General features: G+C 41.9%; 2 protein-coding genes across 5 annotated transcripts in view; both read left to right on the forward strand.

Moving 5' to 3' along the window:
- Positions 1–3,509: 3,509 nt before the first annotated feature.
- On the forward strand, positions 3,510–14,287 carry piwil2 (piwi-like RNA-mediated gene silencing 2). 3 transcript variants are annotated; one of them, XM_061260323.1, is made up of 24 exons: positions 4,186–4,369; positions 4,641–4,700; positions 4,857–5,315; positions 5,504–5,603; positions 5,820–5,910; positions 6,550–6,750; positions 7,164–7,274; positions 7,403–7,520; positions 7,989–8,113; positions 8,843–8,923; positions 9,023–9,136; positions 9,446–9,634; positions 9,844–9,928; positions 10,248–10,337; positions 10,508–10,648; positions 10,889–11,002; positions 11,318–11,506; positions 11,715–11,816; positions 12,116–12,232; positions 12,663–12,751; positions 12,853–12,958; positions 13,080–13,333; positions 13,426–13,533; positions 13,921–14,287. In XM_061260323.1, the coding sequence occupies exons 3-24, from the start codon at positions 4,863–4,865 to the stop codon at positions 14,075–14,077; spliced, it is 3,135 nt and encodes a 1,044-aa protein (XP_061116307.1). In that variant the 5' UTR covers positions 4,186–4,369; positions 4,641–4,700; positions 4,857–4,862; the 3' UTR covers positions 14,078–14,287. The 3 variants fall into 3 exon arrangements, with proteins under 3 accessions (XP_061116306.1, XP_061116307.1, XP_061116308.1); XM_061260322.1 differs by lacking the exons at positions 4,186–4,369; positions 4,641–4,700 and adding an exon at positions 3,510–3,652; XM_061260324.1 differs by lacking the exon at positions 4,641–4,700.
- A 1,739-nt stretch (positions 14,288–16,026) lies between these two features.
- The window catches only part of LOC133140365 (anthrax toxin receptor 1-like), a 44,619-nt gene continuing 36,974 nt past the window's right edge, over positions 16,027–23,671 (forward strand). The window contains exon 1 of one of the 2 annotated variants that reach the window (XM_061260268.1): positions 16,027–16,505. In XM_061260268.1, coding sequence (XP_061116252.1) covers positions 16,345–16,505 — 161 coding nt within the window. In that variant the 5' untranslated portion in view covers positions 16,027–16,344. Of the gene's footprint in view, positions 16,506–18,517; positions 18,655–23,671 lie in introns of those variants that run through there. The other variant, XM_061260269.1, reaches the window with a different exon arrangement.

Here is a 23,671-nt window from a genome sequence, read left to right on the forward strand (position 1 = left end):
GCCACCCATGTTCAATATTTATTAAACTGAATATACACTCAGTGAGAAATGTATTAGGTATATCTGTACACCAGTTTGTTGATGCAAATCTTTAATCAGCCAATCTTGTGAAAGCAACTTAATGCATAAAAGCATGCAGACATGGTCAAGAGGTTCAGCTGTTGTTCAGACCACATATCAGAAAGGGGAAGAAATGTGATCTAAGTGACTTTAACCATGGAATGATTGTTGGTGCCAGACAGGGTTACAACAGTGGTATGCAGAAGAGCATCTCTGAACACATAACGCATCAAACCTCTTAAGTGGATAGGCTACAGCAGCAGAAGACCAATAAGTCTAATAAACACCTAATAAAGTCTTCACTGAGTAAAATAAAATTACCCATGATGTCATTAACTTGTGTTATTATTATACTTTTATTGTCTAAATTGGTATGTGGGTCACAGACCATTTTAAATCAGCCAGAATTATGCCTTTCCTTCAACTGCCAACAACTATCTTGCAGTGTTTGACCTTTATTGTGGAAAATAGTCACAGGCTTGTAGTTGAGTGCATTGGAAAATGCACATACTTAATTAGCAGGGCTCTGTACGTGGGTGGCATCACAGTGACACAAGGTATAATTTGTCATTCCAATTCCAAAACAAGGGAGTGCAAATTTGTGTAAAATAAATTCATAAATGGATGTATAAAAGACAAACCATGAAGTTGCCATGGACACGGACAACCAGTGAACCAACAGACAATTTAATGTAATGAGTAAGAAGCAGAAAGATTTCTTTGAGTTATTAAGCTACTGTTTTCAATCCTTCAACACACTGTATAAACGGATGGGGTTGTGTGAATATTTCCGCAGGGATGAGCCAGTTGTTCTCGGAGGAACCAGCTGGAGGCGGAAACCCATGAGGATAAAATGTGTCTGGGAAAATGCATCTGATGTGCTGAAGCTGTAACTAGACTGGAACTGGAAGATAAACGAGTCTACTGGCCTGAAAACATTACTGACAAACAGCTGTCCTCGGTCAGTTCTCCACCAAAACAGACAGCAGATGTGATGGTAGAAGTCATGGACTGTGGTTCCCTTTGTCTTTCTCTTATACTTCTGTCAAGTGTCTTGACATTTACATTTAGGATAGCATTTGAAACAATTAGTACTCTTAGAAAATATGTGATGACATGTACACCAGAGGATAGCATCTGAAGCAATTGATGTACTTTAAAAATATGTGATGAGTTTGATAGACCGTAGAATGCATTCTAATTATGAGGGAAATACACTGAAGCCACAATACAGTAAATTGATTAGCTTTAAATGGATTAGCTTTAAGTTCCCACAGTAACCATGCTTTGAATTAGGTTATCCAAAGCTAATAGCCAGGCATGTGGAGGGTTGTCAAGAATCTGTGGTCCATAATACCATGCAAAGCTAACAATGAACAGCTGTTTACAAATGATAAAAAAAATGTTGGTGTTAAGCTCCTGTTATAGCCTCCGTCACTCTCGAGGGGGTAGGGGATAGGAAGATGGGGTTGCTGAAGCGCTGGGTGTGGAAGGGATGGCAAAGGGTGGGCAGCCTGAGCTAAGGGGCGTGAGGTCTCTCTGGTCTCCCCCAAGGTTGCTGCAGTCTAGCGTTGTCGTGGGGTTGTCAGATCTCGGGGGATCAGAATTACTCATACTTTTTTCAACAATGTTGGCATTTGGCACCTCTTTGTAACAATTTGTTGTCTTAAATTTTGTTTATCAATGCATATTTTTCTATTTCTTGTGTACTTTTGTCTTGGCCCCGGGCAGTTAAGGGGTGTGTACTTTAGTGGATGCTTGTAGTTGCACTGTTGCAGAGGGTGTCATCCCACAATAAAAAGTTCAACTTGAAGCAAGGTAGTCATCAAGCAGCTTTTCATGCTGTCTATAACTACGTAATTGGAGCCAAGGTAAAACAAGGCTGGCAATATTCATGTCAAGGTATGGTTGATAGGCGGCACAAATTGGGGAAACAAATGCATGACTAATGAGAGATTGGCATTCACAGTATAATGTCTACCCTTTTCAGAAAACAATTTCAGAAAACATCTTTCAGGTCAGTATTTCACTAATGATATCCGCAAGCAATTATTTTTTAATGATTTAGAATGTATATAGACGAATTCTGTACCTGATTTTAGTTTAAATCTTAAAAGTAAAGAAAATCGTAAAGATTGCCTGTTTAATATTCAAGAATAGTGTTGAAGCAAATTAATATTCACAGCAATTTCTAAATATAGCTATATCGACCTTAAACTGAGGCTGCTCTGTCCATATATGGATAATCATATTATCTCCAGGTTCTCTCATCTCTTCCATTTGCTCTATTTAACTAATTATAAATTAATTATGTGGTTTATATTTTGGCAGAAATTACATTCCAGACAACCAGACAACTCAGCTAAACCAAAACATACATGAACAGCTGGAATACAATAATAATAATAATAATAATAATAATAATAATAATAATAATAATAATAATGTGTATTATGACCAGGGTGTGAATGATTCACAAGTGGAGCACTTAATTATTTTAAGGTAGTGTCCTGAGCATCCTAGTATAGCCTAAAAATCCCTTGTTTGTATTTAGTTCCCTTTGACTGTAGCTCCCCCTTTTGGATGTATTTAGAGCCCTCATTTGAATTTCCCTAAAGAGTCTTCTGTCAATTTCCTGCATTGGGGCCTAGTTGCTGTGCTTAAAGACTGGAACACTTTGTAATTTTTCTTCCTTAAAACATAAGGGAAAAAAAGTGGAATGGTGATAGACTTATATGCTACCTAACCTGGAAGAATACATATGATTAAATATATGCAATACAATTTAAAATTGGTGAGGGTAGCTGGTAAATAATGACAATATTTACAGGATCTCAAACATTGCTCAAACATTGAAGAGAATTGCCTACTGCTGTTTTACCAGGGGTTCTCCTCTAAGGAACAAATTTTCACCGACAGATCTGGCAGCTGGAGCATAAATGTCAAATGGCATTATCAGGTGTGGTTTATTCATTTCTATCAGACAAATTAACAACACCATAGGCCAATACAAACATAAGTACACTGTTGTTTGTGTTCCGATTGTGTGGCATTATAATAATAATAAAAAAATGAATAAACTTTATTTCACTTTCAGTTTTTCAATTTATAGACTAATGGATTATTTCTTTGAAAGAAGCCTACATTTGTCATTTATTTCTGTATGAATCAGAAATGGACAAAGGTTGTGCGTGTTGTTATCCTTCCAAAACATCTGTACTATTGAGCAGCTGAACATTAGTAGTATGAGTATCATTTTGTGAGTAAAAAATATGTATTAGATTTCACAATAATCTGTAGTTATAATTATAAACCCAAGCACGTGGATTCTTGCTTTTTAAATGTGGAAACATGTCGAAGAGGAAGGACGCAGACTGTAGAGCAAGGATGAGCGTTAACATTTGATTGACTAAAGAACGAGCCACTGTCGTATCCGAATGAAACCGCGTTTTGTTGAAATGTCCAATAGCTAGCCAACACTTTCCAAAGGCGATTTCTCCATTATTAGTTTCCCGGTTTTCGCTTGATGTTTTATTGCGCAATAATCTGGGTGGATGAAGACATTTTTTCAAATCGCCGTTCCTGCCAATTTGTAAGGTTCTTTATCTGGAAACAATTAGTAAACCAATTAAATGAGATAACAATCAGCAAGTTAGTTGACATTATGTTTTTCACCCCGCAGCACTCGATTTTAATTTTATTTCAGTATTTTTCCCCAGGTGTGCGTGCCCAGCTGTAGCTAGCGTGCTAATGTAAAATAGGTAGTCATAACTGTGGTTTGTATTTGGGGAAGAAAAGTCATGCGCTTTTAAACTGAAACTAGACATTTCACTTTTTAGGATTTAACGTATTAAATATAATGAAGACGAGAATGCTTAACTTGCCATTGATAAAAGTTAACCAGAGTTAACAGCTAGCTCGATTATGATTTTGAAAAATCACTCGCTGGTGATTTTTTAATTATTATTTTTTAAACAAAATAGCTAACAATGAAGTTACCTAAGTTTGTGAAAGCAGCTAGCTAGCTAAATTGACGTTAGCTGAAAGTAATTAGCTAGACCTAAATTAGCCCTAGCTAAATGACATATTCTGTTCAGATAGAATTCGTTTTGGAAACGTGGCGAGCCTGGTAACTTAGATGGCTGATAAAACGTACATTTTATCAAGTTGTGAGATACAGACCTATGGTTCTTTTTTGGTCGTTTTTAGTCATAATCCATTCTCAGACTCATAAATGGGCCCTAGTTCTTATCTTTGTTGTTCTCTTAGCACTTGAATTTGTACTTCCCGAACTTGTTCCCGGTGATTTGTAAGTTATGGAATTTGCACTTTGTTGTACGTCGCTCTGGATAAGAGCGTCTGCCAAATGCCAGTAATGTAATGTTTTGGTCTTGATATTGTTGCAAGTGGTTCACAATCGCTGTCCTACAGCCTCCTCTCGGTGGCATTCCAGATTTTCGATTAGGAATTTAAGGTTTTTGAAAAGTCATTGAACTGCTATTAAATTTACAGAATACAGGTTCGTTGGGATTTTCTTTATTTTGGATTGGAATTCATTTTAACGAACTGTTTCGTTTCAGTGACCAAGATTTCAGTGACACCTTCAGCATGTAGACTCCCTCAGAATATTTTGCAGAAACGTATGCACTTTCATACCGCTGCTTTCCCACCTAATTTAATTTCCATATGTATGCCAAATCTGCACCAGTGCAAGATTATAGGGTGTTCATGTTTAGGAACTGCACTTACCAGCTTGTTGACACATCCCTTGTTGACCATTATATTTCACCTTTTAGCAAGAAATGGATCCAAACAAGCCGTGGTTTCCTAGCTCGCCCGGTGCCCCCCACATGCTGTGGCTACAGCAGCAGGCGCGGGGCAGAGGTCTGCTCCCAGAAGAACCGGCTGTGGGCCATGCCCGGGGGCTGCCATTGCCAGAGGAGCCTGGCTACGGGCGTGCTAGGGGCATAGCCTTACCGGGCGTCCCTCCTGCAGTGCAGTACGGCAGAGGGATGCCGTACGCTCTGAATGACCGTCCTGTGGGCTTCGCCCGGGGGCTGGCCTTGCCAGAGCAAGAGTGCGGATTGGGCCGTGCCCGAGGGCTGCTGCTCTCTACTACCGAGCCCAGTGTTGGGCTTCCAACTGAAATACGCAATCCTGGTCAGGTCTCCCCAGGTCAGCCTGCTGTGATAGACCTCCCTGCAGATATGCCAGGTCTGCAGACAGAAGAGGAAGAGGTGACCCACGTAAAGCAGGTGAGTTGGTTCTTTGCTTTCATGTCTTCCTCTTGATGTGCTTCAGACCAGGCTTGATATAGTGCTTGATACTATTTAGCTTTTAGGCAAACTAAGCAGTTAGCAAGCTAAGGCAAGCATTGCTGGGCTGAATGGCCTGTTTTTGCTGTTATGTTATGTTATGTGTACTGGAGGTGTTTGATTCGCAGGTGGAATTGCCCGCCCCCTCGGTATCATTGGTGTCCATGTTTCGGGGGATGGGGATTGAACCTCTCAAGACTTCCTGGGGGAGGGGAGTGCCGTCTCTGGGTAAGTCAAGTCAAAACTCCACCACTGACAAAAACCGAAGGGGGAAAAAAATAAAGTAATTCTACAGAAATGTTTTTTATTTCATAAAGATGAAATGGTAATCTAAAACTTTAAAATATTGAAGTGGTTATGTGATTCCTTAAAATGGAGGGCTCTGAGTCCAGGGTTTTTTTTTTTTGTGCTATTGCCCCTGGATTATTGCATCTGGATACACAGGGCGTGGAGCGTTCGGAGATACTGAAACGGAGCTGAAGTCATCCACGGCCCCTGTGAGGGAGAGGCATGCAGAGGAGAAGGGGCGTGGAAGGTGTGGAGAAAAGCGCCTGTGTGGGTCTACCCAGGGTATCTGTGGGGTAACTGAGGCTCTGACCTCTCAGTCTGTTTGATTGGGTCTCCAGTGGCACGGCACCAGAAAGCTTTTAACATTAATTATGCATTTGCGCTAGTCAAGCTTCTCCCCATGGTTCTCACTTCACTGCCTTCACAATGTTGACTTAAATCATTATTGAATTAATTACCTTTTGGGTCGTCTAGGGACATTTTCTGATTGATATGGACTTCTTTCAGATAATGTGATCAGTTTTAGCAAAACCGGTTTAGAAGGAAGTCTTTAGTTGTTTTTTGTATATTTAGTTTTTTTTATGACCAGTAGCAGGAATCATTTCAATTTTAAAAGCGACACATTTATTGTTTCTCTGTTATGCTCCTAGGTATCCCATCCTGTTTTCATTACAATATGAGAATTTTATTTGCTGTGAACCAAAGTTCATGCTCTCTTCTCATGCAAAGCCCAAATACCATTGCTCCAATTAAACTAATTAGTTACAAGCCTTTTTTTGTTACTTCTGAAATCTGTGACCGGTGAAAGGCACAAATTAATTACTCCCATTACCATGTTTTTACTTTTCTTTCGAGTGTTCTCCCTGAATTTGACGTGTGCTTTCAGTGTCTTGGGTCAGATGGTTGGTGTTGGGCGAGCTACACCTTCACCCATGAGCTGGGGGAGAGGGCCCAGTGCACCCACTTTTCTTACCCCCACCACCCTCCCATCCCCTGCCCTGCATGTGACAAAAGAGCCCCCAAAGGCCCCAGGAAGCCCTCCCCCACCTGCTGTGCCCAAAGGGGAGCTCAAGATGGAGGTCACACGGTGCGTTTCATACTCCATAGATGCATTTTCTGACCTGCTTAACAAAATCATTGTTAGCCTGAAGCAAAGCTGACTTTGTATCCTATGGATTTACTGCTCAGATTAATTTGTTCATTGTAGAGCCTGAGTCATATTTGTTGGGTGTTACTCTTACATTATGTAACTGCATATAGTTTAAAACATCCGCCCAACACAATGTTCTCACAATGTTACTGGAATGTTTTGTCTATGCTATAACATTGCCACTACAAGGCTGGAACATTGTGAGAATGTTTTGTGCTAGCTGCTTATGACTAAGTTAAATGTTTTCTGTACGTTTTGAACATTGTTTCTGTGTCTCTTAGGGAGGTTTTTTGAGTGCTGGTCTTTCCTTTTATTTTTGAGTTTCTGCTTCAATCTTTGTTTAATTACAGCGAGCCACTGGAAAAAAGAGGCACCAAAGGAACCCCTCTGCCCATTGGCTCAAACCACATCGCGATCTGCTGCAGGAACGAGGCAGTCTTTCAGTATCATGTCACCTTCACGTGAGTGCAGGAGATAAATCCTACTTTGTAAGTAAAATGTATTGAGAGAAACTTTGAAGCTCTGTGCTGGGGAATTCAGTGCAGACTCTCGCATGCAGTAAATGGTCATCTGTGCTTCTGTCTTTCAGGCCGAATGTGGAGTCCATGAGCATGCGGTTCGGGATGATGAAAGACCACCGCTCCACCACAGGGGAGGTTATTGCCTTTGACGGCTCCATCCTGTACCTCCCGGTCAGGCTGGATGAGGTCAGACCCTCCTCAGACCCCTGCACATGAAATCATGCACACACCAGCTCCATTCTGCATCCTTTCAGTGTAACCCTAGAAACGGCCTTCCAAAGTGTTACTGTATGTGTAATGCTTACACATGCAGTAACATGTTTTCTTGATTAAACATGCACACCAAGCAAATAATTTAAGTTGAGATGAAATATGAAATCAGTTTGTGTTTCATACACTGCAATGAAATTACTATGGCAGTGGTTTGGTTTTCAAACTTGGTACTTTGGGACCCTTGTGTATGCTTGTTCTCATTGCAATCCAAATTTTAACAATTTTTCTTAAACGCTTTTGCTCAGCAGCCTTACTCGAGCAAGAGAGTGGCTGTAACAAAAACCAGTATATACGGGTCTCCAGGGCCGAGTTCCAGTGTGTAGTTTAGGTAGTTGTCCAAGGATTGCTGTATGAATGAAGCTGTACTGTTCCTGGTGGCAGGTAATTTACCTGAAGGGTGAAAGGCGCACAGACAACCAGGAGATTCAGATCAAGGTCCAAATGACCAAAATCCTGCCGCCCAACTCCGACTTGTGCATCCCATTCTACAACGTGGTGCTGAGGAGGTGGGTAATGTTGTAGTGGCACTGGATCAGATCTGCACTGTGGCAGGGATGGCTCAGGAGAGCCTCTCACGGGCTGCCGTGTGGGAGCATCACTGTACAGTTGTCACAGTCACAGATTTTTAAATCTCCTCTTTCTGTTCTACACGTGCGATATTACTGGGTTTGCACAACAACCGCAAACGAATAACAGCTTTGGTTTTCAACCTGTGTATGCTGGTTTTCATTCCAACCACATTTGCAATCTCAGAATGTTATCAAGCGGTTCATTTTTAAGATGATTTTCATGTATTCAGGGATTCTTTACCCTTTTAAGCCACAGTATGTAAGGAGTAGCTAAGCATAAAAGCTTTGAAAGTGCGCACATGAATCGCATAAAAAGATAATGTGTGTGGGCAGCTTTTTAAGGAACAGCTATGCATGCCATGAAAAATACAAGCCCCATATTTACATTGCCGTACTGCAAAAGACCTAAAAACTAAAGCTCTTTTTTTTTTTTTCAAGACTGAGGGGAATCAGTAGGCTCCTAATTGGTGAAGGTATGAACACCTGGCCACTTAAAGTAACCATTTGGTACTGTCGGTAATGAAGCATTAGAAGACTAAGCAAATTATAACAAGCCAGACCTGTTTGTTAATAAGTTTAAGCAAGGAATTATGAAAACATAAACAAATGTTTTCAACAACCTTAATTGGGAGAAGTCATTTTATTCTATTTTATTTGCGTGCGCAGAGTCATGAAGATCTTGGGACTGAAACTGGTGGGAAGGAATCACTACGACCCAAAAAGTGCAGTTATTCTTGGAAAGCACAGGTAAGCGTCAGATGGCTGAAAAATGCAAAAAGCCTTGGGTCCAGACAGACATTTCCCTGGAGTGTTTTTCTCCTTTTTCTCCCATCTGTTTTTTGTCAGGCTGCAGGTGTGGCCAGGTTATTCCACCTGTATCAAGCGCACTGACGGAGGCCTGTACCTGTCTGTGGACGTGTCACACAAAGTGCTGCGCAATGACTCTGTGCTGGATGTGATGTGAGTTCTCTCAGACATTTTCCACAGTTCACTTCGAAAAGAGGCACCCAGGGAGTCCTCTGGGTAATTATCTTAGGATAATAGTTCACCTTGCAGTTGTCTTTTAACAGGCATGTCTGATTGGATCTTGCCATATCTGATTGGATCTTAGCCCAAACACGTTCATTGTTTGGATTTAATTTTTGTGCAGAGATGCATTGCAGTGTGAAGAACACTCATGCTTGTTTCACGGCTGTGCGTTTAGTAGGCCTCTGCCTGGATTGTCAGCCTTTGGGCCTGCGGGTGATTTACTCTTAATTGTGCTGGCAGGAATGTGATTTATGAGAAGAGCAGGGAGAGCTTTCAGGACGAGTGCACCAAGGAGCTGGTCGGCAGCATTGTGCTGACCCGCTACAACAACCGCACCTACCGCATCGATGACGTCGAGTGGTCCAAGTCCCCCAAAGACACCTTCACCATGGCGGACGGGTCACAGATCTCCTTTCTGGATTATTATAGGTACCCCCTATCTCTGCTTACGTTTCGGCTTCTACAAGGTGCTGAATGTTAAAAACGAAAGGTGTGGATTTGTCCACTGTTAACTTTCACCTTTACCTTTCACCTTTTTACAATATTACACACCTCCGGTTGTGATTTACTTTTTCCATTTAGAAACACTCTTTAGCACTTATTGTAGATATAACCAGACATGTTCTTCATTTTAACAGTAAGAACTATGGGATCACCATAAAAGAGGTGGACCAGCCTTTGCTTGTGCATCGGCCCAGGGAGCGGTCGATGCCGAGGGGAAAGGTAAACCACCCAAGAGGTTTTGAGCTACTTCACTTGGTTAACCTTCAAGTTGCACAAGTTGCATTTTAATATCACACAATAAATGTCATAGGTGAGTTTCGAAAAGACATGACTAAGGATTGTACATGTTATTGTTTCTGTGCTTTCCAAATACTGAGTGCTGATATGCTTTTGTTACCCTTTCAACAATTTACAGACTAATCAAATTGTAACTATAAACTACACATTCTAGTTTCTGTTTGCCTATTTTCAGATATTCGGCAGTTGTAATGCAGCCCTTTTTTTAAATGGCTGGGTTAGCTGTATGCATCTTTTACAGGTGATTACTGGAGAGATCCTTCTCCTTCCAGAGCTCTCCTTCATGACTGGAATCCCAGATAAAATGAGGAAGGATTTCCGGGCCATGAAGGCAAGATCTTTTATTGCATTTGCATTATAAATTGCGTCCTGCACATTTTCTTACAAATGGTATTACAGGGTCTCTCGCATGCAGTAATTCTCTCAATTAACGGTATGTCTGCAAGTCACTTGCAACACATTTTTTGTGGCTCTCAGTGACCCGTGTGTGTGGCCCCTCAGGATCTGACGATGCACATCAACGTGAGCGGGGAACAGCACACCCACTCGCTCAAGCAGTTGCTCCAGAACATCAACACCAACAAGGAGGCCCTGGCAGAGCTGGCTCGTTGGGGCCTGGACATCAGCAACAACATCCTGGTGGTGAGTCCATGCCTTCACAAAGCACAGCGTCTGTCTGAAGTGGCAATTGTGGATTACAGTGAGGTTTGTAAAAATCCAATCCAGCAATCCCACTGATGTCCTGGCCCTATGTCCTCTGTGTTTGGGTTTTAAATAGGGGGCCATGTGCTTCATGTCTTCTCAGCTACACTGTCCTCCATTATCTGGACAGAGTATGGCATATATGATAAAAATGGAACTGTGCACTCTCTTTTCTGGCAGACTCAAGGAAGGACCCTGCCAATGGAGACCATCTGTCTGCAGTCGGCCTCCTTCGTCACAGCTTCTGATGTCAGCTGGTCCAGGGAGGTAGTCAGGGATGCGTCCATCAGCTGTGTAAGTGTGAGCCAAGAGCTGGACCCAAGAGCCTGGCTGCCAGAGGCTTCACTCTTGTTGTGTCAGTTGTACATCACCACTCTTTATGCTGTTTCAGGCTATATTTTGTGCTGTCCAAAAATCCAGTCATGTTGATTGGACTGTACTGTATTTAGCCCAAATGCTGCTCTTTGATTCCCCTGAACTGCTGGGCTGTGATTGGCCCATATGCCACTCTTAGATTCCCCTGAACTGCTGGGCTGTGATTGGCCCATATGCCGCTCTTAAGCTTCCCCTGAACTGCTGGGCTGTGATTGGCCCATATGCCGCTCTTAGATTCCCCTGAACTGCTGGGCTGTGTTCTACCCACGACGTGCAGCCGAGCAGGCCGAGGAGCTGGTGGCCACCTTTGGCAAAGTGGCGGGGCCAATGGGGCTGCGACTGGACCGACCAATCCGCGTTGAGCTGAGAGACGACCGCACCGAGACCTACGTCAAGAGTATTCACTCCCAGCTGACCAGTGAGGTGAGCCCTGTCCTGCCTCTGTGTCCCTGTACATGCCCAATTGTGAACACTTTATTTTCAGGATGGGAACAAATATCAATAGAAAATGGTACAAGCAGGCGCAGTCACAATCTGGTGGGAATGGTGGGTGGGAATGGTCAGAAAGGTGGGAATGGGATATAAAAAATGGCCCCACACAGTGGCACTGCTTTTCTTTTTTTTCCCCCAGCCCAACCTCCAGCTGGTGGTGTGCATTATGACCGGCAACAGAGACGATCTGTACAGTGCCATCAAGAAGCTGTGCTGTGTGCAGAATCCAGTCCCCTCTCAGGTCTGTGACTCCAGCCCCTAGGAAGACCCTGGAAAGGCTCTTTGTGGATTGTGTATTAGGACAACTAATAAAAAAATAAGCACCTGATGTTTTCTGATACTCTAATCATTCATAAAGTGATCATCCCAAGAAAACATTATTGGCAGTAACATTTGATAAGTGGAACGTTTGAGAAGTTCTGTAGTTCCAGTGGCTTTCATTGTGACCATTTAGCAGGCGTTTGTTTAGTTTGGTACCACAGGTAACACAAATGATCTGACCTTTGCATGTAATTATTGCTAACTGTTTGATTAATGTAGGCCATAAATATCCGGACCATTTCCCAACCACAAAAACTGAGGAGTATCGCTCAGAAGATCCTGCTGCAAATGAACTGCAAGCTGGGAGGGGAGCTGTGGACTGTGAATGTCCCACTGGTGAGTAGTCCTGAAAAACAGTACAACACGGTGTCCTGCTTACGTGTGTGCTATGCAGGCATGCAACACGTCATAATTATTTTAGTCATGTGTACACTAGACACCTTTCAAAATTCTAACAAAACACTAACAACGAAGAGCATCTCACAATTAATGATCATCTGGTATTTCCGTCCTAAAATCTCTCACAATGAAAATGTAGTCACGGATCACATACTAAACGAGCCATGCCTAAAAAATGATCAGTTTGATATTCTCGCATCACAGACTAGCTTAAGGCTGGATCGGGAAGGCTGTGATCGAGTCGGACTGTCTCGCATTAAACGACCATCAAAAACCAGCACGGCAACCACGCAGACTAGTGTACACCAGGCATTAGACACCATGTTCCATTCTCCTGAACCCCTTACCCCTTTGTTTCTCTTAACAGAAACATCTAATGGTAATTGGAGTTGATGTCCATCATGACACAAGCAAGAAGAACAGATCAGTCATGGGATTTGTGGCAAGTCTGAACAGGTAGGACATGCAACACATTTTTTTTTCCCCCAGGCAACGAAAATATTTCTAATATTTGTATCCAGTGTTTGAAATCAAGTGTTTTCCTCCCCCTCCTGCAGTTCACTGACCAGGTGGTATTCCAGAGTGGCATTCCAGATGCCCAACGAGGAGATGATCAATGGCTTCAGGGTGTGCCTGCTGGCAGCCTTACAGAAGTACTACGAGGTGAATCATTCACACGTTCAGCTTGCGAGAGTGAGACATGCCAGTTGTGCAGCTTAATCAGATTTTGCGAGTATACTTTCTTTCACTTAAATCAGTTGTGTGGTGCGTTTTGCTCTGTCAGCTGAATCACACCTTCCCGGAGAAGATTGTGGTGTATCGGGATGGCGTTTCAGATGGCCAGCTTCCAACCGTGGAAAAATTTGAGATTCCACAGCTGCTCAAGTGCTTCGAGACGTTCCCCAACTACGAGCCAAAATTGGCATTCATCGTGGTCCAGAAGAGGATCAGCACCACACTGTACGCTTGCAGTGACGAACGCTTTGGCACCCCCCCTCCTGGGACTGTCCTCGACCACACAGTCACCAACAGGGAATGGTTAGTACCTGCAAGGTCTTCCTGTCCAGAATCCTCTCTGCTTCAGCTGCTTAATTGGTCCTGAATGTTGCATGTTTTTCCTCACATTTCAGGGTGGACTTCTACCTAATGGCTCATCACATTCGCCAGGGCTGCGGCTTGCCAACGCATTACATATCTGTGTATAACACAGCCAACCTTACTCCTGACCATTTACAAAGGTGAGTCCAACTCTTGAAACACATTTGCCTCATATTGAGGATGAAGGGAAGGAAGTTGTCATGTGAACTTTGTTTGCATCTGTTGAATTATGCATGTGCCCTCCTACCTGAAATACCCACGTAACCATCTTTGGCTCTCTATATAATTCAGTGCTATTTTCAGAGTGCTTTCAAAGTGCAACTTCCTTGTGACTGCCTGTGTGTAAAATGGATTTACCAGATCTAGGCTAAACAGGGTTGAACAGATTGCAGATTGCTTCACTTGTTCAGAAGTGAAATGTAGTGGCTGTGTCTGAACTAGGATCAGAGGGAAAATGGATACGTTCGACTTTGACAGTGAAGACAAGTAGAACAAATACCGATTGAAACGTTCTGCATTCTTTGCAGGTTGACCTTCAAGATGTGCCATTTGTACTGGAACTGGCCTGGCACCATCCGTGTGCCCGCACCCTGCAAATACGCCCACAAACTGGCCTTCCTGTCGGGCCAGTACCTGCACTCTGAGCCCTCAATCCAGCTCTCGGATAAACTGTTCTTTCTCTAAACGGCACTTAGGCCTATTGAGAGGCTGTAGCTCGTCTTTGTCTGTTTTACGGAGTACAGCCAATAAGGTCAACTCTCAAAACGCTTTTTGAAGTTTGTTAAATGTGAAGTTTTGGTTATTCAATCACAACCGTATTCCTTTATTTATTTTTGTATTTAACAGCTGCAGTTGCAACTCTGTTGGTGTGAATTAAACATCTTTTCCTTTAAAGTCTGTCGACAGCCATCTTTATTCCTCAATATGTGGTCATCAGATCTAATATTGCCCATAATTTTACTATTGGGTTGATGCCAACATAATAAATTAGCTTGCTTGTTCGAGGGGGAAACTATTAGCTCGCATTGAACGACCATCTGAGGCAGGAGCGCGGCAACCACGCAGAGACTGGGGACTTTTTCTGAAAATTGCAAAATCTTGGTTAAACATCCTGTACGCCAGATATTCTCCTGAATGCGAACCCCAATTGTTCTTCAGAATGTTTAACGTTACTTATGCTAGGTCCATTAGAACTGGAATAACTCGTAGTTTTTAACACAAGCGAACTTGGTAGTATACATTTGGAAATACAAAGCCAAAGAACCAAAAAGCTAATTTAGCGTTCATTTGTAGAGGTGCTTGTCTGCTTCATAAATGCAAAATGACCGTTTAGTAAACTCGAAATTTCATGGTACCTGAGAACTTCGGTAGCTTGAAGAACCCCCCTAGCTAGACCTGGCTGCTTTTTGCTTTTTTTTTTAAAACAACGCTTGAGAAAAACGAGGAGGCTAGATTCAACGTGATAAAGGTGCATGGTTTAGCGTCCGGATTATTGAAAAGGTTAAAAGTTTCAACAGTGTTTCAGATGCATCTGATAGCGTTGATGCAACATTTAACTCAGCTAAAAAAAGGCGTCCAGCCAATACCCTATCAACTTGCTACAAACCATAGAAACAAACACAAAAGCGACTGAAATAAATGAGTATTTTTTTTACATTATCGATTCTTCCGTGCAGTGCACATGCTGTAGCGTTCGAGCACCGACGTCTTTTTGTCGTCCACCCGGGAGTTTATTTCGCCATAGATTCCCTCTTGATTTCCAAAGTTTTTCCCCCCAATAGCGATTTCCATTTCGGTAGGAAAATAAGGTCTGTGGTTAACATAAGCTTAAGATAGTTTCACGTTTTGATCTACGGCATAGGCTAAACAACACCCCTTAATACCTCGACCGTGAATTTCGAAGCTGTATGGTATGTGCACCTACACCGGCAAGTTGCTGTAGGCCTACTGAACCTATAAAACGGTCGCACTAACCGTACCATATAGACCGTTTCATATTGGCCCTCCTGGACGTGACAACCATTGTTTCAATAGCAAATTGTTAGCAACTTCATTGTTAAATTCATTGTTGACATATGAACGGGTGTAATTTGTCATAGAACAAAACATTAAACTCTCTAAAGCTTATTTTATCCAGAGACGTTGTTTTCTGGTGAAATCGAAATCCCCATGGGAAAAAAATAAATCTGTTGACGGAACCCATGGGTCAAAAATCCTAACTCGCATCCGGGTTTTAGGAGTAGCCTACAAACTAACTCTGATACCATTTCAGCTAGTTGTAGTTGTAGAGTTCAGTCCCAGAGTCAACAAACTATCATTTGACAAGCCCTTGAATTAAAAATAAGGCATCCAGTCCTCTTTATGTATATTCGTTATACTGTATTTCACCACCAGGTGGTGCTGGAACCACAAGGCTTTGTTTTCCTGCCCTCTCGACAGCTTCAAACTTCTTAAACCAATAAAAAAAAGAACAGAAGGAGGAGAAACATCAGCCGAAAGTTAGGGAATAGTTTGAGGCTCTAAGACACAATGACAGAGCTCATGGTGCAGCCTTCTGGAAGAAGCATACATTCTGTGCCCTACATATACAAGAAATAAGAAGCTAAAGAAGCGTGTGGAGTTTGTATATATGAAGGTGCCTGCATGTGCATGTGTGAGTGAGGCACTGCCTCTGATTTAGTCCAGACTGACTGGGCTCACAGCATCTCTGCTCTCACATTGTTGGACCACTACTGTGCCCTGAAGGATATCCTGATTCTGCCCATCTTCTGCCTCGACTTCTGATCTCTCGTTTTGAAAGGATTGTGGAATTAGAAGACTGCAAAACAATACAGGAATATTAAAACAACAGCAAAAAGAAGAAAAAAAACATCCTTCTTGTGCTTGCCTTCTTTAAACTTTTTTTCCTGGGAGCAATTTTGTTCAGTTGTTTTGTCCTCTAAACTGGAATAATGTCCACCGGCGGGTCCACGGGGGCATGGTTTTCGATGCGGCTTTGTGCCATGGTGGTCGTGCTGGCAGTGGGCAGCACAGAGCTGAACAGGGACAGGGACAGGGGCGAAAATGGATCGTCCTGCTATGGGGGATTTGACCTCTACTTTGTGTTGGACAAGTAAGTTCTTAATCCACTTATCTGTACTCATCTTCAAAATATCTCTCAGCATCTCAGGGGTGCACAGTTGTGGGTAAACTCTCTGAGTCTGCATGCAGCTCCATCATCATGGAAGCAGGTCACCGATTTCCAGATGCATCGCAGCTTTTAGCACTTTGTGATCTGACCTGTCATGGTCTTTTTAATCTGAAAATATTTGGTTGAGATTATCTGCAAAGGCTGGACCGCGGTCTTGCTATCCCTGGAGATCTTGATCCTGCTTTATTGGTACAACTGCATTTAGTGAAACCTGCAGTCAGTCAGTGAGGTGAGGTTCCAGTGCAAGGTTGTCTTTTGTTAGGTTTGGCACAGCTGAGCTCTTTTGGGTTTTTGTACCATGCATTTTGACTGGCAGCAAGATGTCTGAAAATGTCTTCCTGCCATTTCCTTGTCATTATTAGTTCCTTGTGATTCTTAGTTTGTCAGCAGCTGTGGCGAGGAGCAAGAGTAGCTCTGCTGATGAACATTCACTTATTACAGAAGATAATTGGGCATGCAAATCTAAGCATTCCTTTTCGGTCATGCTCTGCACCAAAGCAAGTTCTTCAGATGAGCTAAATTATTATTGCCCTGAAGTTGAAGAGTCAAGAGGAATTTTGTTTGCAGTGGTTGTTTTAATTGTGTTTCCTCGTGGAGTTTTTCCTTTACAGCCAGAAAGGCTCCTGTTAGTCTGTTTGGTGTTCATATTAATCTGCAGGTGTGGGTTGTCGTTTCAGGAGACATCATTAACCCTTAATGAGTTCAAAATTATACTCTAAGGATTCTATTGAACAAAGAACACCAGATCCTGTAAATTTCCCCAAATTGATTAAAAACCTGTCTGTGCCTGAAGCTATCATTATGTGACCTATAATCTCAGTTGTAAATTTTGATGAGGAAGGGTGCATCATTAAATAGGTTTATAGGGGGAAGGGTTGGCATTGTGTATTGGCTTCAAAGCTCAACAGCACCCCCTGGTGTACTTGTGGCAAACACAAACAAGTCTGATGCCACATTTAAGGTCTCTACTAAACAGTAGGGGAGTGAGGCTGGACTTGAGTTAGTGCATTCATCTGTAGTATGTTTGGCCCACTGCCATGGATTCCTGAATGACAGGTACAGATTTTAAGTCCCACTCCAGACATTCCTACATGTTTTGGAGTAGTTGACTGGCACAGAAATCTTTGTGTTTCTCTGGGGTTTTTTTTATTTTTTATTTTACTCTACCTCATGACTCCAGAACAAATCTTTGACACAGGTGGCGAATCAATTACATGCACCATGTCTTTAAAACTCATCAAAACAGCCATATTTATTGTAAAAAATATGATATATTTTCAATCTAAATGAAAGAAAAAGCATTTCTGCCTGTCTTTCTATATTTCCTCTGACTTGTGACTGTACTTCTCTTTGAACATTTTTAACTTTTACCTGCTCCTTGCTTCCTTTAAACCAGTGTCCTGTAGACAAAAATAAGCTCTTCCACACACAGTAGCTTGTGTCTTATTAGTATCAAAATAATGTTTGATTATACAAGTGTTTTGCTGACTAGACTCTTTTGATGTACTTTCCCCAAAGAACTGTTGTCCTATTTTTCAGCAGTCTGTGAAATAAATATACACAGTCGGGTTGAGCCTGGTGCACACTGTTACAAAATCTGAGCTAAAACCCCCGTGATGACTGAACCAAAGGTGGATAGAAAGAGTACTGTGTTCTCTGGTTCATTTAGCTGTCTCCTGTCCTGCTGTGCTGCTGAATGATAGACCATATTCCCGTGTAGTTTATTTTGCGTTGGCCATATAAATTTGACGCAGCGCAGTAAGACGGTGGAAATCGATGCCCTTGCCTGAGTCTGTATCGGGTGAGGAAAAGCAGCTGCGCGGCTCTGCTTCCGCACAATTACGCCCCCTCCTCCTTTTCGCTGCTCCTGCAGCTGCTTACGCAAACGCGGAGATGGATTTTCCAGTTACCGTGCCTCCGACCGGCAGCCGCGGGCAGACATTTCTGTGGCTGTGCAGCGTTAAACCGAATGGAAACTCAAGCACACAGTTGTGAGATCTAGAAGCTGATCTGTGAGATCCAGTGCAAAAGGGAGGGAAATAATACAATATGTGACAAACGGTATGAAAAAGTGAGGAGAAACTCCTATTTGTAATCGTGTCTATTCTGTGGTATGAGCTGGAAGACAACTATCATTACCTAGAAAGCTCTGTTAAAGAAAATTGATGTTTTACTGGTTACAATGAAACTGGAAAAAAAAATCTGGTTTATATTGTACATTGCTTGATTATGGCTTTCAAAACCAGTATGACTACTGGAGGATGGTCATGTAACAACAAAGTTGCACATCCTTTAAGACTTGATATACCTTTGATGCAAACTTTACTCTCTCTATTTATAAATGTGTGGGTGTATTGTTGCTGTACACAATGCACTACAGTGTAGGCTCTCGTTTCCATATCTTTTATGAGGGAATAGCTTGTAAAAGCCTTGATCTCTTAAAATATGAGTGGTAAACAAAATGGGCTATTGTTTGTGGATGATTCCAGCATTTATGACAGGTTTGGCAAGAAAATGACAAATTGCGAATTAGAGTATTGGTTTGGACAGTGTAGCGTATTGGTGTAATTATCCTTATGTAATGTCTGGGTCACTACAGTTTTATAGGTCTCTCTCTCTCTCTCTCTCTCTCTCTCTCTCTCTCTTTCTCTCTCTCTCTTGCTCTCTCTCTCTCTCTCTCTCTCTCTCTCTCTCTCTCGCTCTCTCTCTCTCTCTCTCTCTCTCTCTCTCTCTCTCTCTCTCTCTCTCTCTCTCTCTCTCTTATCGGTTTTCTCTGAGTTTATTTTTATTCATTATTTGTAGATATATTCTGTGCTCATTTACATTCTTAGTTGACAGCGATTAAAAAAAGCTTTCAGCAGCTTCTCTTGCTCTGTTTTGGAAAAGGCTTCTGTTTATGAAAAGGCTGTATGTGGCCAAACGTGTCATTTGAACATTGTGCAAAGGAGAATGAATATGTACTATGTGACAGAACACAATGATCTACTCTGGTTTCCATAATTTCGGTTGAACAAAGAAACAGAAAAACAATAGTTCAGTCAGTCTGTCACTTACGTTCAGTATAGATGTTTCAGCAGAGAGAAGTTAGTACAAAAGTCTGTTTGTCTCCTAGCCTCTCTCCCTATCGATCCTTGTGTTTTTATCTTCTCGTTTGGACCTTCATGTTGCTGTGACCCCATTTCGTTCACGTGGCCAGTCCTCAACATCTCCCTGCCCTGCACTTTTTACTCTGGCTTTCCCCTTCTTGTCTCCTGAACCCTCTCACCATTCGGTCCAGATGTTCCAAAGCTTCAGCGTTTTGGCTGCTGCCCCAGCACTGAGACTCATTTCCCAGCCACGAGGAAAGAGGAAGCACAGAGAGAAGGGCAAGGACAGGGATCAAGGGAGAGAGGCAGAGCGACAGAGTGACACGCGGACTGTAAAGCAAAACCTGTGCGTGTGTGTGTGTGTGTGTGCGTGTGTGTGTGTGTGTCTGTGTGTATGTGTGTATGTGTGTATATGTGTGTGTTTGTGTGCGTGTGTGTGTGTGTATATGTGTGTGTGTGTGCGTGTGTGTGTGCATGTGTGTGTGTGTGCGTGTGTCTGTGTGTGCGTGTGCGTGTGCGTGTGTGTGTGTGTATGCGTGTGTGTGTGTCTGTGTGTGTGTGTGTGCGTGTGTGTGTGTGTGTATGCGTGTGTGTGTGTCTGTGTGTATGTGTGTGTGTCTGTATGTATATGTGTGTGTGTGTTTGTGTGTGTGTGTGCGTGTGTGTGTGCGTGTGTGTGCGTGTGTCTGTGTGTGCACGTGTGTGTGTATGCGTGTGTGTGTGTATGTGTGTGTGTGTGTGCGTGTGTGCGTGTGTGTGTGTGTGTGTTTGTGTGTGTATGCGTGTGTGTGTGTCTGTGTGTATGCGTGTGTGTGTGTGTGTGTATGCGTGTGTGTGTGTCTGTGTGTATGTGTGTGTGTCTGTGTGTATATGTGTGTGTGTTTGTGTGTGTATGTGTGTGTGAAAGGCATGGGAAAGTGGAGAGGGAATTACATTTTGAACGGTTTGGAGTAATCTAGTTCCCCTTTCAGTGATGCTTATAATTAGTTTGCATGTGACAACATGCAATGTGCTATTTTTTTTGACAGGATCCTTCTTGTTACTTACATCTTCTGCCTACAACTAGTCCTACTGTTTTCTACACGATTATACGATTGTACGATTATATGCATATACTAATATACAGTGTTGTGTGTAAGTATTTGCACAATGGTACAATTTCGGTTATTTTGGCTGTGTACTTCAGCACATTGGATTTTAAATGAAACAATGAATATGAGGTGCTTTAATTCTAGGGTATTTACATCCATAGTGGTTTATTTGTGTTGGAATTACATCCATTTTCAGGGACACATTTTAGGGGACCAAATGTAACTGGACAGTTGGCTACTCAGCCGTTTCTGATTAGCCAGGAGTATTAAATAATTTCCTAAGTGCAGGTATAAGAAAGACCAGAGTCAAAGAAGCCATTTTAAGTCTGAGGATAAGAAAAAACTGTCAGAAATCTAGGGTAAAACAATAGGCTTACCAAAAAAACAAAACAAAACAAATACACCTGACTAATCAGAAACTGCCAAGAAGCCAACTGTCCAATTACCTTTGGTCCTCTAAAATGGAGGGGACTGTATAAAAAGATCACCCAATATGGATGTAAATACCCTCAAATTAAAGCTGACATTCTGCACTTTAACCTTATATTTATTCACTGTTTCTTCAATTCCATTTCCATCATTGTTTTCATAAAATCCAATGTGCTGGAGTACAGAGCCAAAGGAAGAGAAGTTGTACCACATACTTATGGACTGCACTGGACTACGAATTTAACGCACGTTCCAACTAGTGCTCTATTAGTCACTGGCTTGAACATTTCAAACTTTAAACTAGATGTAACATTTAAACAAAAAATAAAAATACAAATAAATCTACATAATTCCCTCATACTTCCAAGTCCACATACTACATCTGTACACACATACATTTCACAATGTACAGCCAGACTTTCTGCTGTATTTGAGACATACCTACAGAATAGACTGCATCATGTTAAAATAGCTTCTCATCAACCAATTGCACACACTGCCTACACACATAAAGATACTGACATACAGTACACAAAAATGCTAATTCTCTTACTGGGTCAATGAACCACAAGCTGGCATGTGCACCATATTTCCCATGAAACGTTACCTGTTATTGTTGCAATGTGGAGTATGGTTAGATCTTTTCAAAACAGATATACATTTTCATCAAACTGCTTAATAGAAGAAAGAGTGTTTAATGCTCACTATAAACATGATGCGGTCATAGTTAGTAATGGGTATATAAAGTTCAGGTACAGAATAGTATGATGAATTGCTTATTTACAAAGACTCATTTACATTGCAGCATACTACACTTAGTGAGTACTTTATTAGGTACACCAGCATGTTAATGCAAATATTTAATCAGCCAATAATGTGGCAGCAACTAAGTGCATAAAAGCATGCAGACATGGTCTAGACGTTCAGCGGTTTTTCAGACTAAATGTCAGAATGGGGAAGAAATGTGATATAAGTGACTTTGACCGTGGAATGATTGTTGGTGCCAGACTGGGGGGTTTGAGTATCTCAGAAACTGCTGATCTCCTGGGATTTTTATCTAGAGTTTGCAGCGTAGTGGTTAAGGTACATAACTGGGACATGCAAGGTCGGTGGGTCTAATCCCGGTGTAGCCACAATAAGATCCACACAGCTGTTGGGCCCTTGAGCAAGGCCCTTAACCCTGCATTGCTGCAGGGGAGGATTGTCTCCTGCTTAGTCTAATCAACTCTACATCACTCTGGATAAGAGTGACGTACAAGCATCATCTAGCTTACAAGCATCATCTAGCGTCTGCCAAATGCCAATAATGTAATGTAATATCATTTTATCAACATTTGCAAATGTAAAAAATGTTGACTAACAGGCAAAATATATTTCACATTTGAGCAAGATGTGATGCATGAAATGTTACACATGTTATTGGTACTATAAGCTTTATCAAAAAATACATTTAGGTCAGGGGTGCACAACTCCGGTCCTGGTTCTGCATGCTGGTTTTTGTTCCAACCAATTACTTTCATTTTAGTTTTCTGACCGCTGGTTTTTACTCTGGTTCACTCCTAAAAAATCTTTAGGATACACCTGCAGTCTGTGACTGTAGCTGGTGCTTATACAAATGACCAAGGTGCAGAATGATTAATGCAGAGTGCAGCTTATTAAATAATTAAGAGTAGAAGTTACAGTCACAAAATCCTGAAATGGGTCATCCCTTTCTGTGCACCCCTGATTTAGGTACTGATGTTTTGCAGTCATTCCACCCCTTGCACAGCTAGTTTCGAGACATTAAAGACATTTGAGCAGTAAAACATTGTGTATAATTGCACCATCTTTGGAATTGTCCTAAATTGTGTGCCCCATTATACCACAGGACCTGCATTGTCAAAACACAAATAAATAAATACATAAATAAATATTTAGTGAAGAAATTGGTGGAGAAATTTGGTGGGTGTGTGATTGCCTTTGAAGATGAGTGAAGGAGGTGGCTGATTCTAGACTGTGGGAACTGACTTCAGTTAACTGTGGAACTTCAAGGTTGATGGAAGCTTGCATAACTTATACAATTGTTTTTTGAGATATACAAGGGAATTGTTTCTGTAAATGGCTCAAAACTTTGAGGCAAATATCTTTGTGCTGATTTATGATGATAAATCACTGTACTAACTCATTCAAAGGCTAAATTGTTGCTATATCCAACTAAATACCGATATTATCTAACTGGGTCAGAAAAATGAGTTGTTCCACCCATCCCCCAAAAAGGCTGCTGGGTAATGGTTCCCCTATTTCCTGTCCCACACTGCTCATTACCCTCTAAAAAACACTCAATCAGTGGACTCATTTTAACCCCCCCCCATCAAAATGTATCTAATGACACGGTGCTGTGTTTATAGTGGGAAAATTACTGTAAAGTTTCTGTTGTCCAAGAAGTAATACATCTTCAAATGTACACTTAGTTGTTCCAGAGTTTATAAAATTGAATTCAATC

The sequence above is a fragment of the Conger conger genome, chromosome 11 (assembly GCF_963514075.1).
Source record: "Conger conger chromosome 11, fConCon1.1, whole genome shotgun sequence".
NCBI lineage: Eukaryota > Metazoa > Chordata > Actinopteri > Anguilliformes > Congridae > Conger > Conger conger.

Coding starts and splice junctions, on each gene's coding strand:
- piwil2 (XM_061260322.1), top strand. CDS start 3,587: ATGTTTTATTGCGCAATAATCTGGGTGGATGAAGACATTTTTTCAAAT. Junction 5,911..6,549: donor GAGGAGAAGGGGCGTGGAAG/GTGTGGAGAAAA, acceptor GTGTGCTTTCAG/TGTCTTGGGTCAGATGGTTG. Junction 9,137..9,445: donor GACTCTGTGCTGGATGTGAT/GTGAGTTCTCTC, acceptor TTGTGCTGGCAG/GAATGTGATTTATGAGAAGA.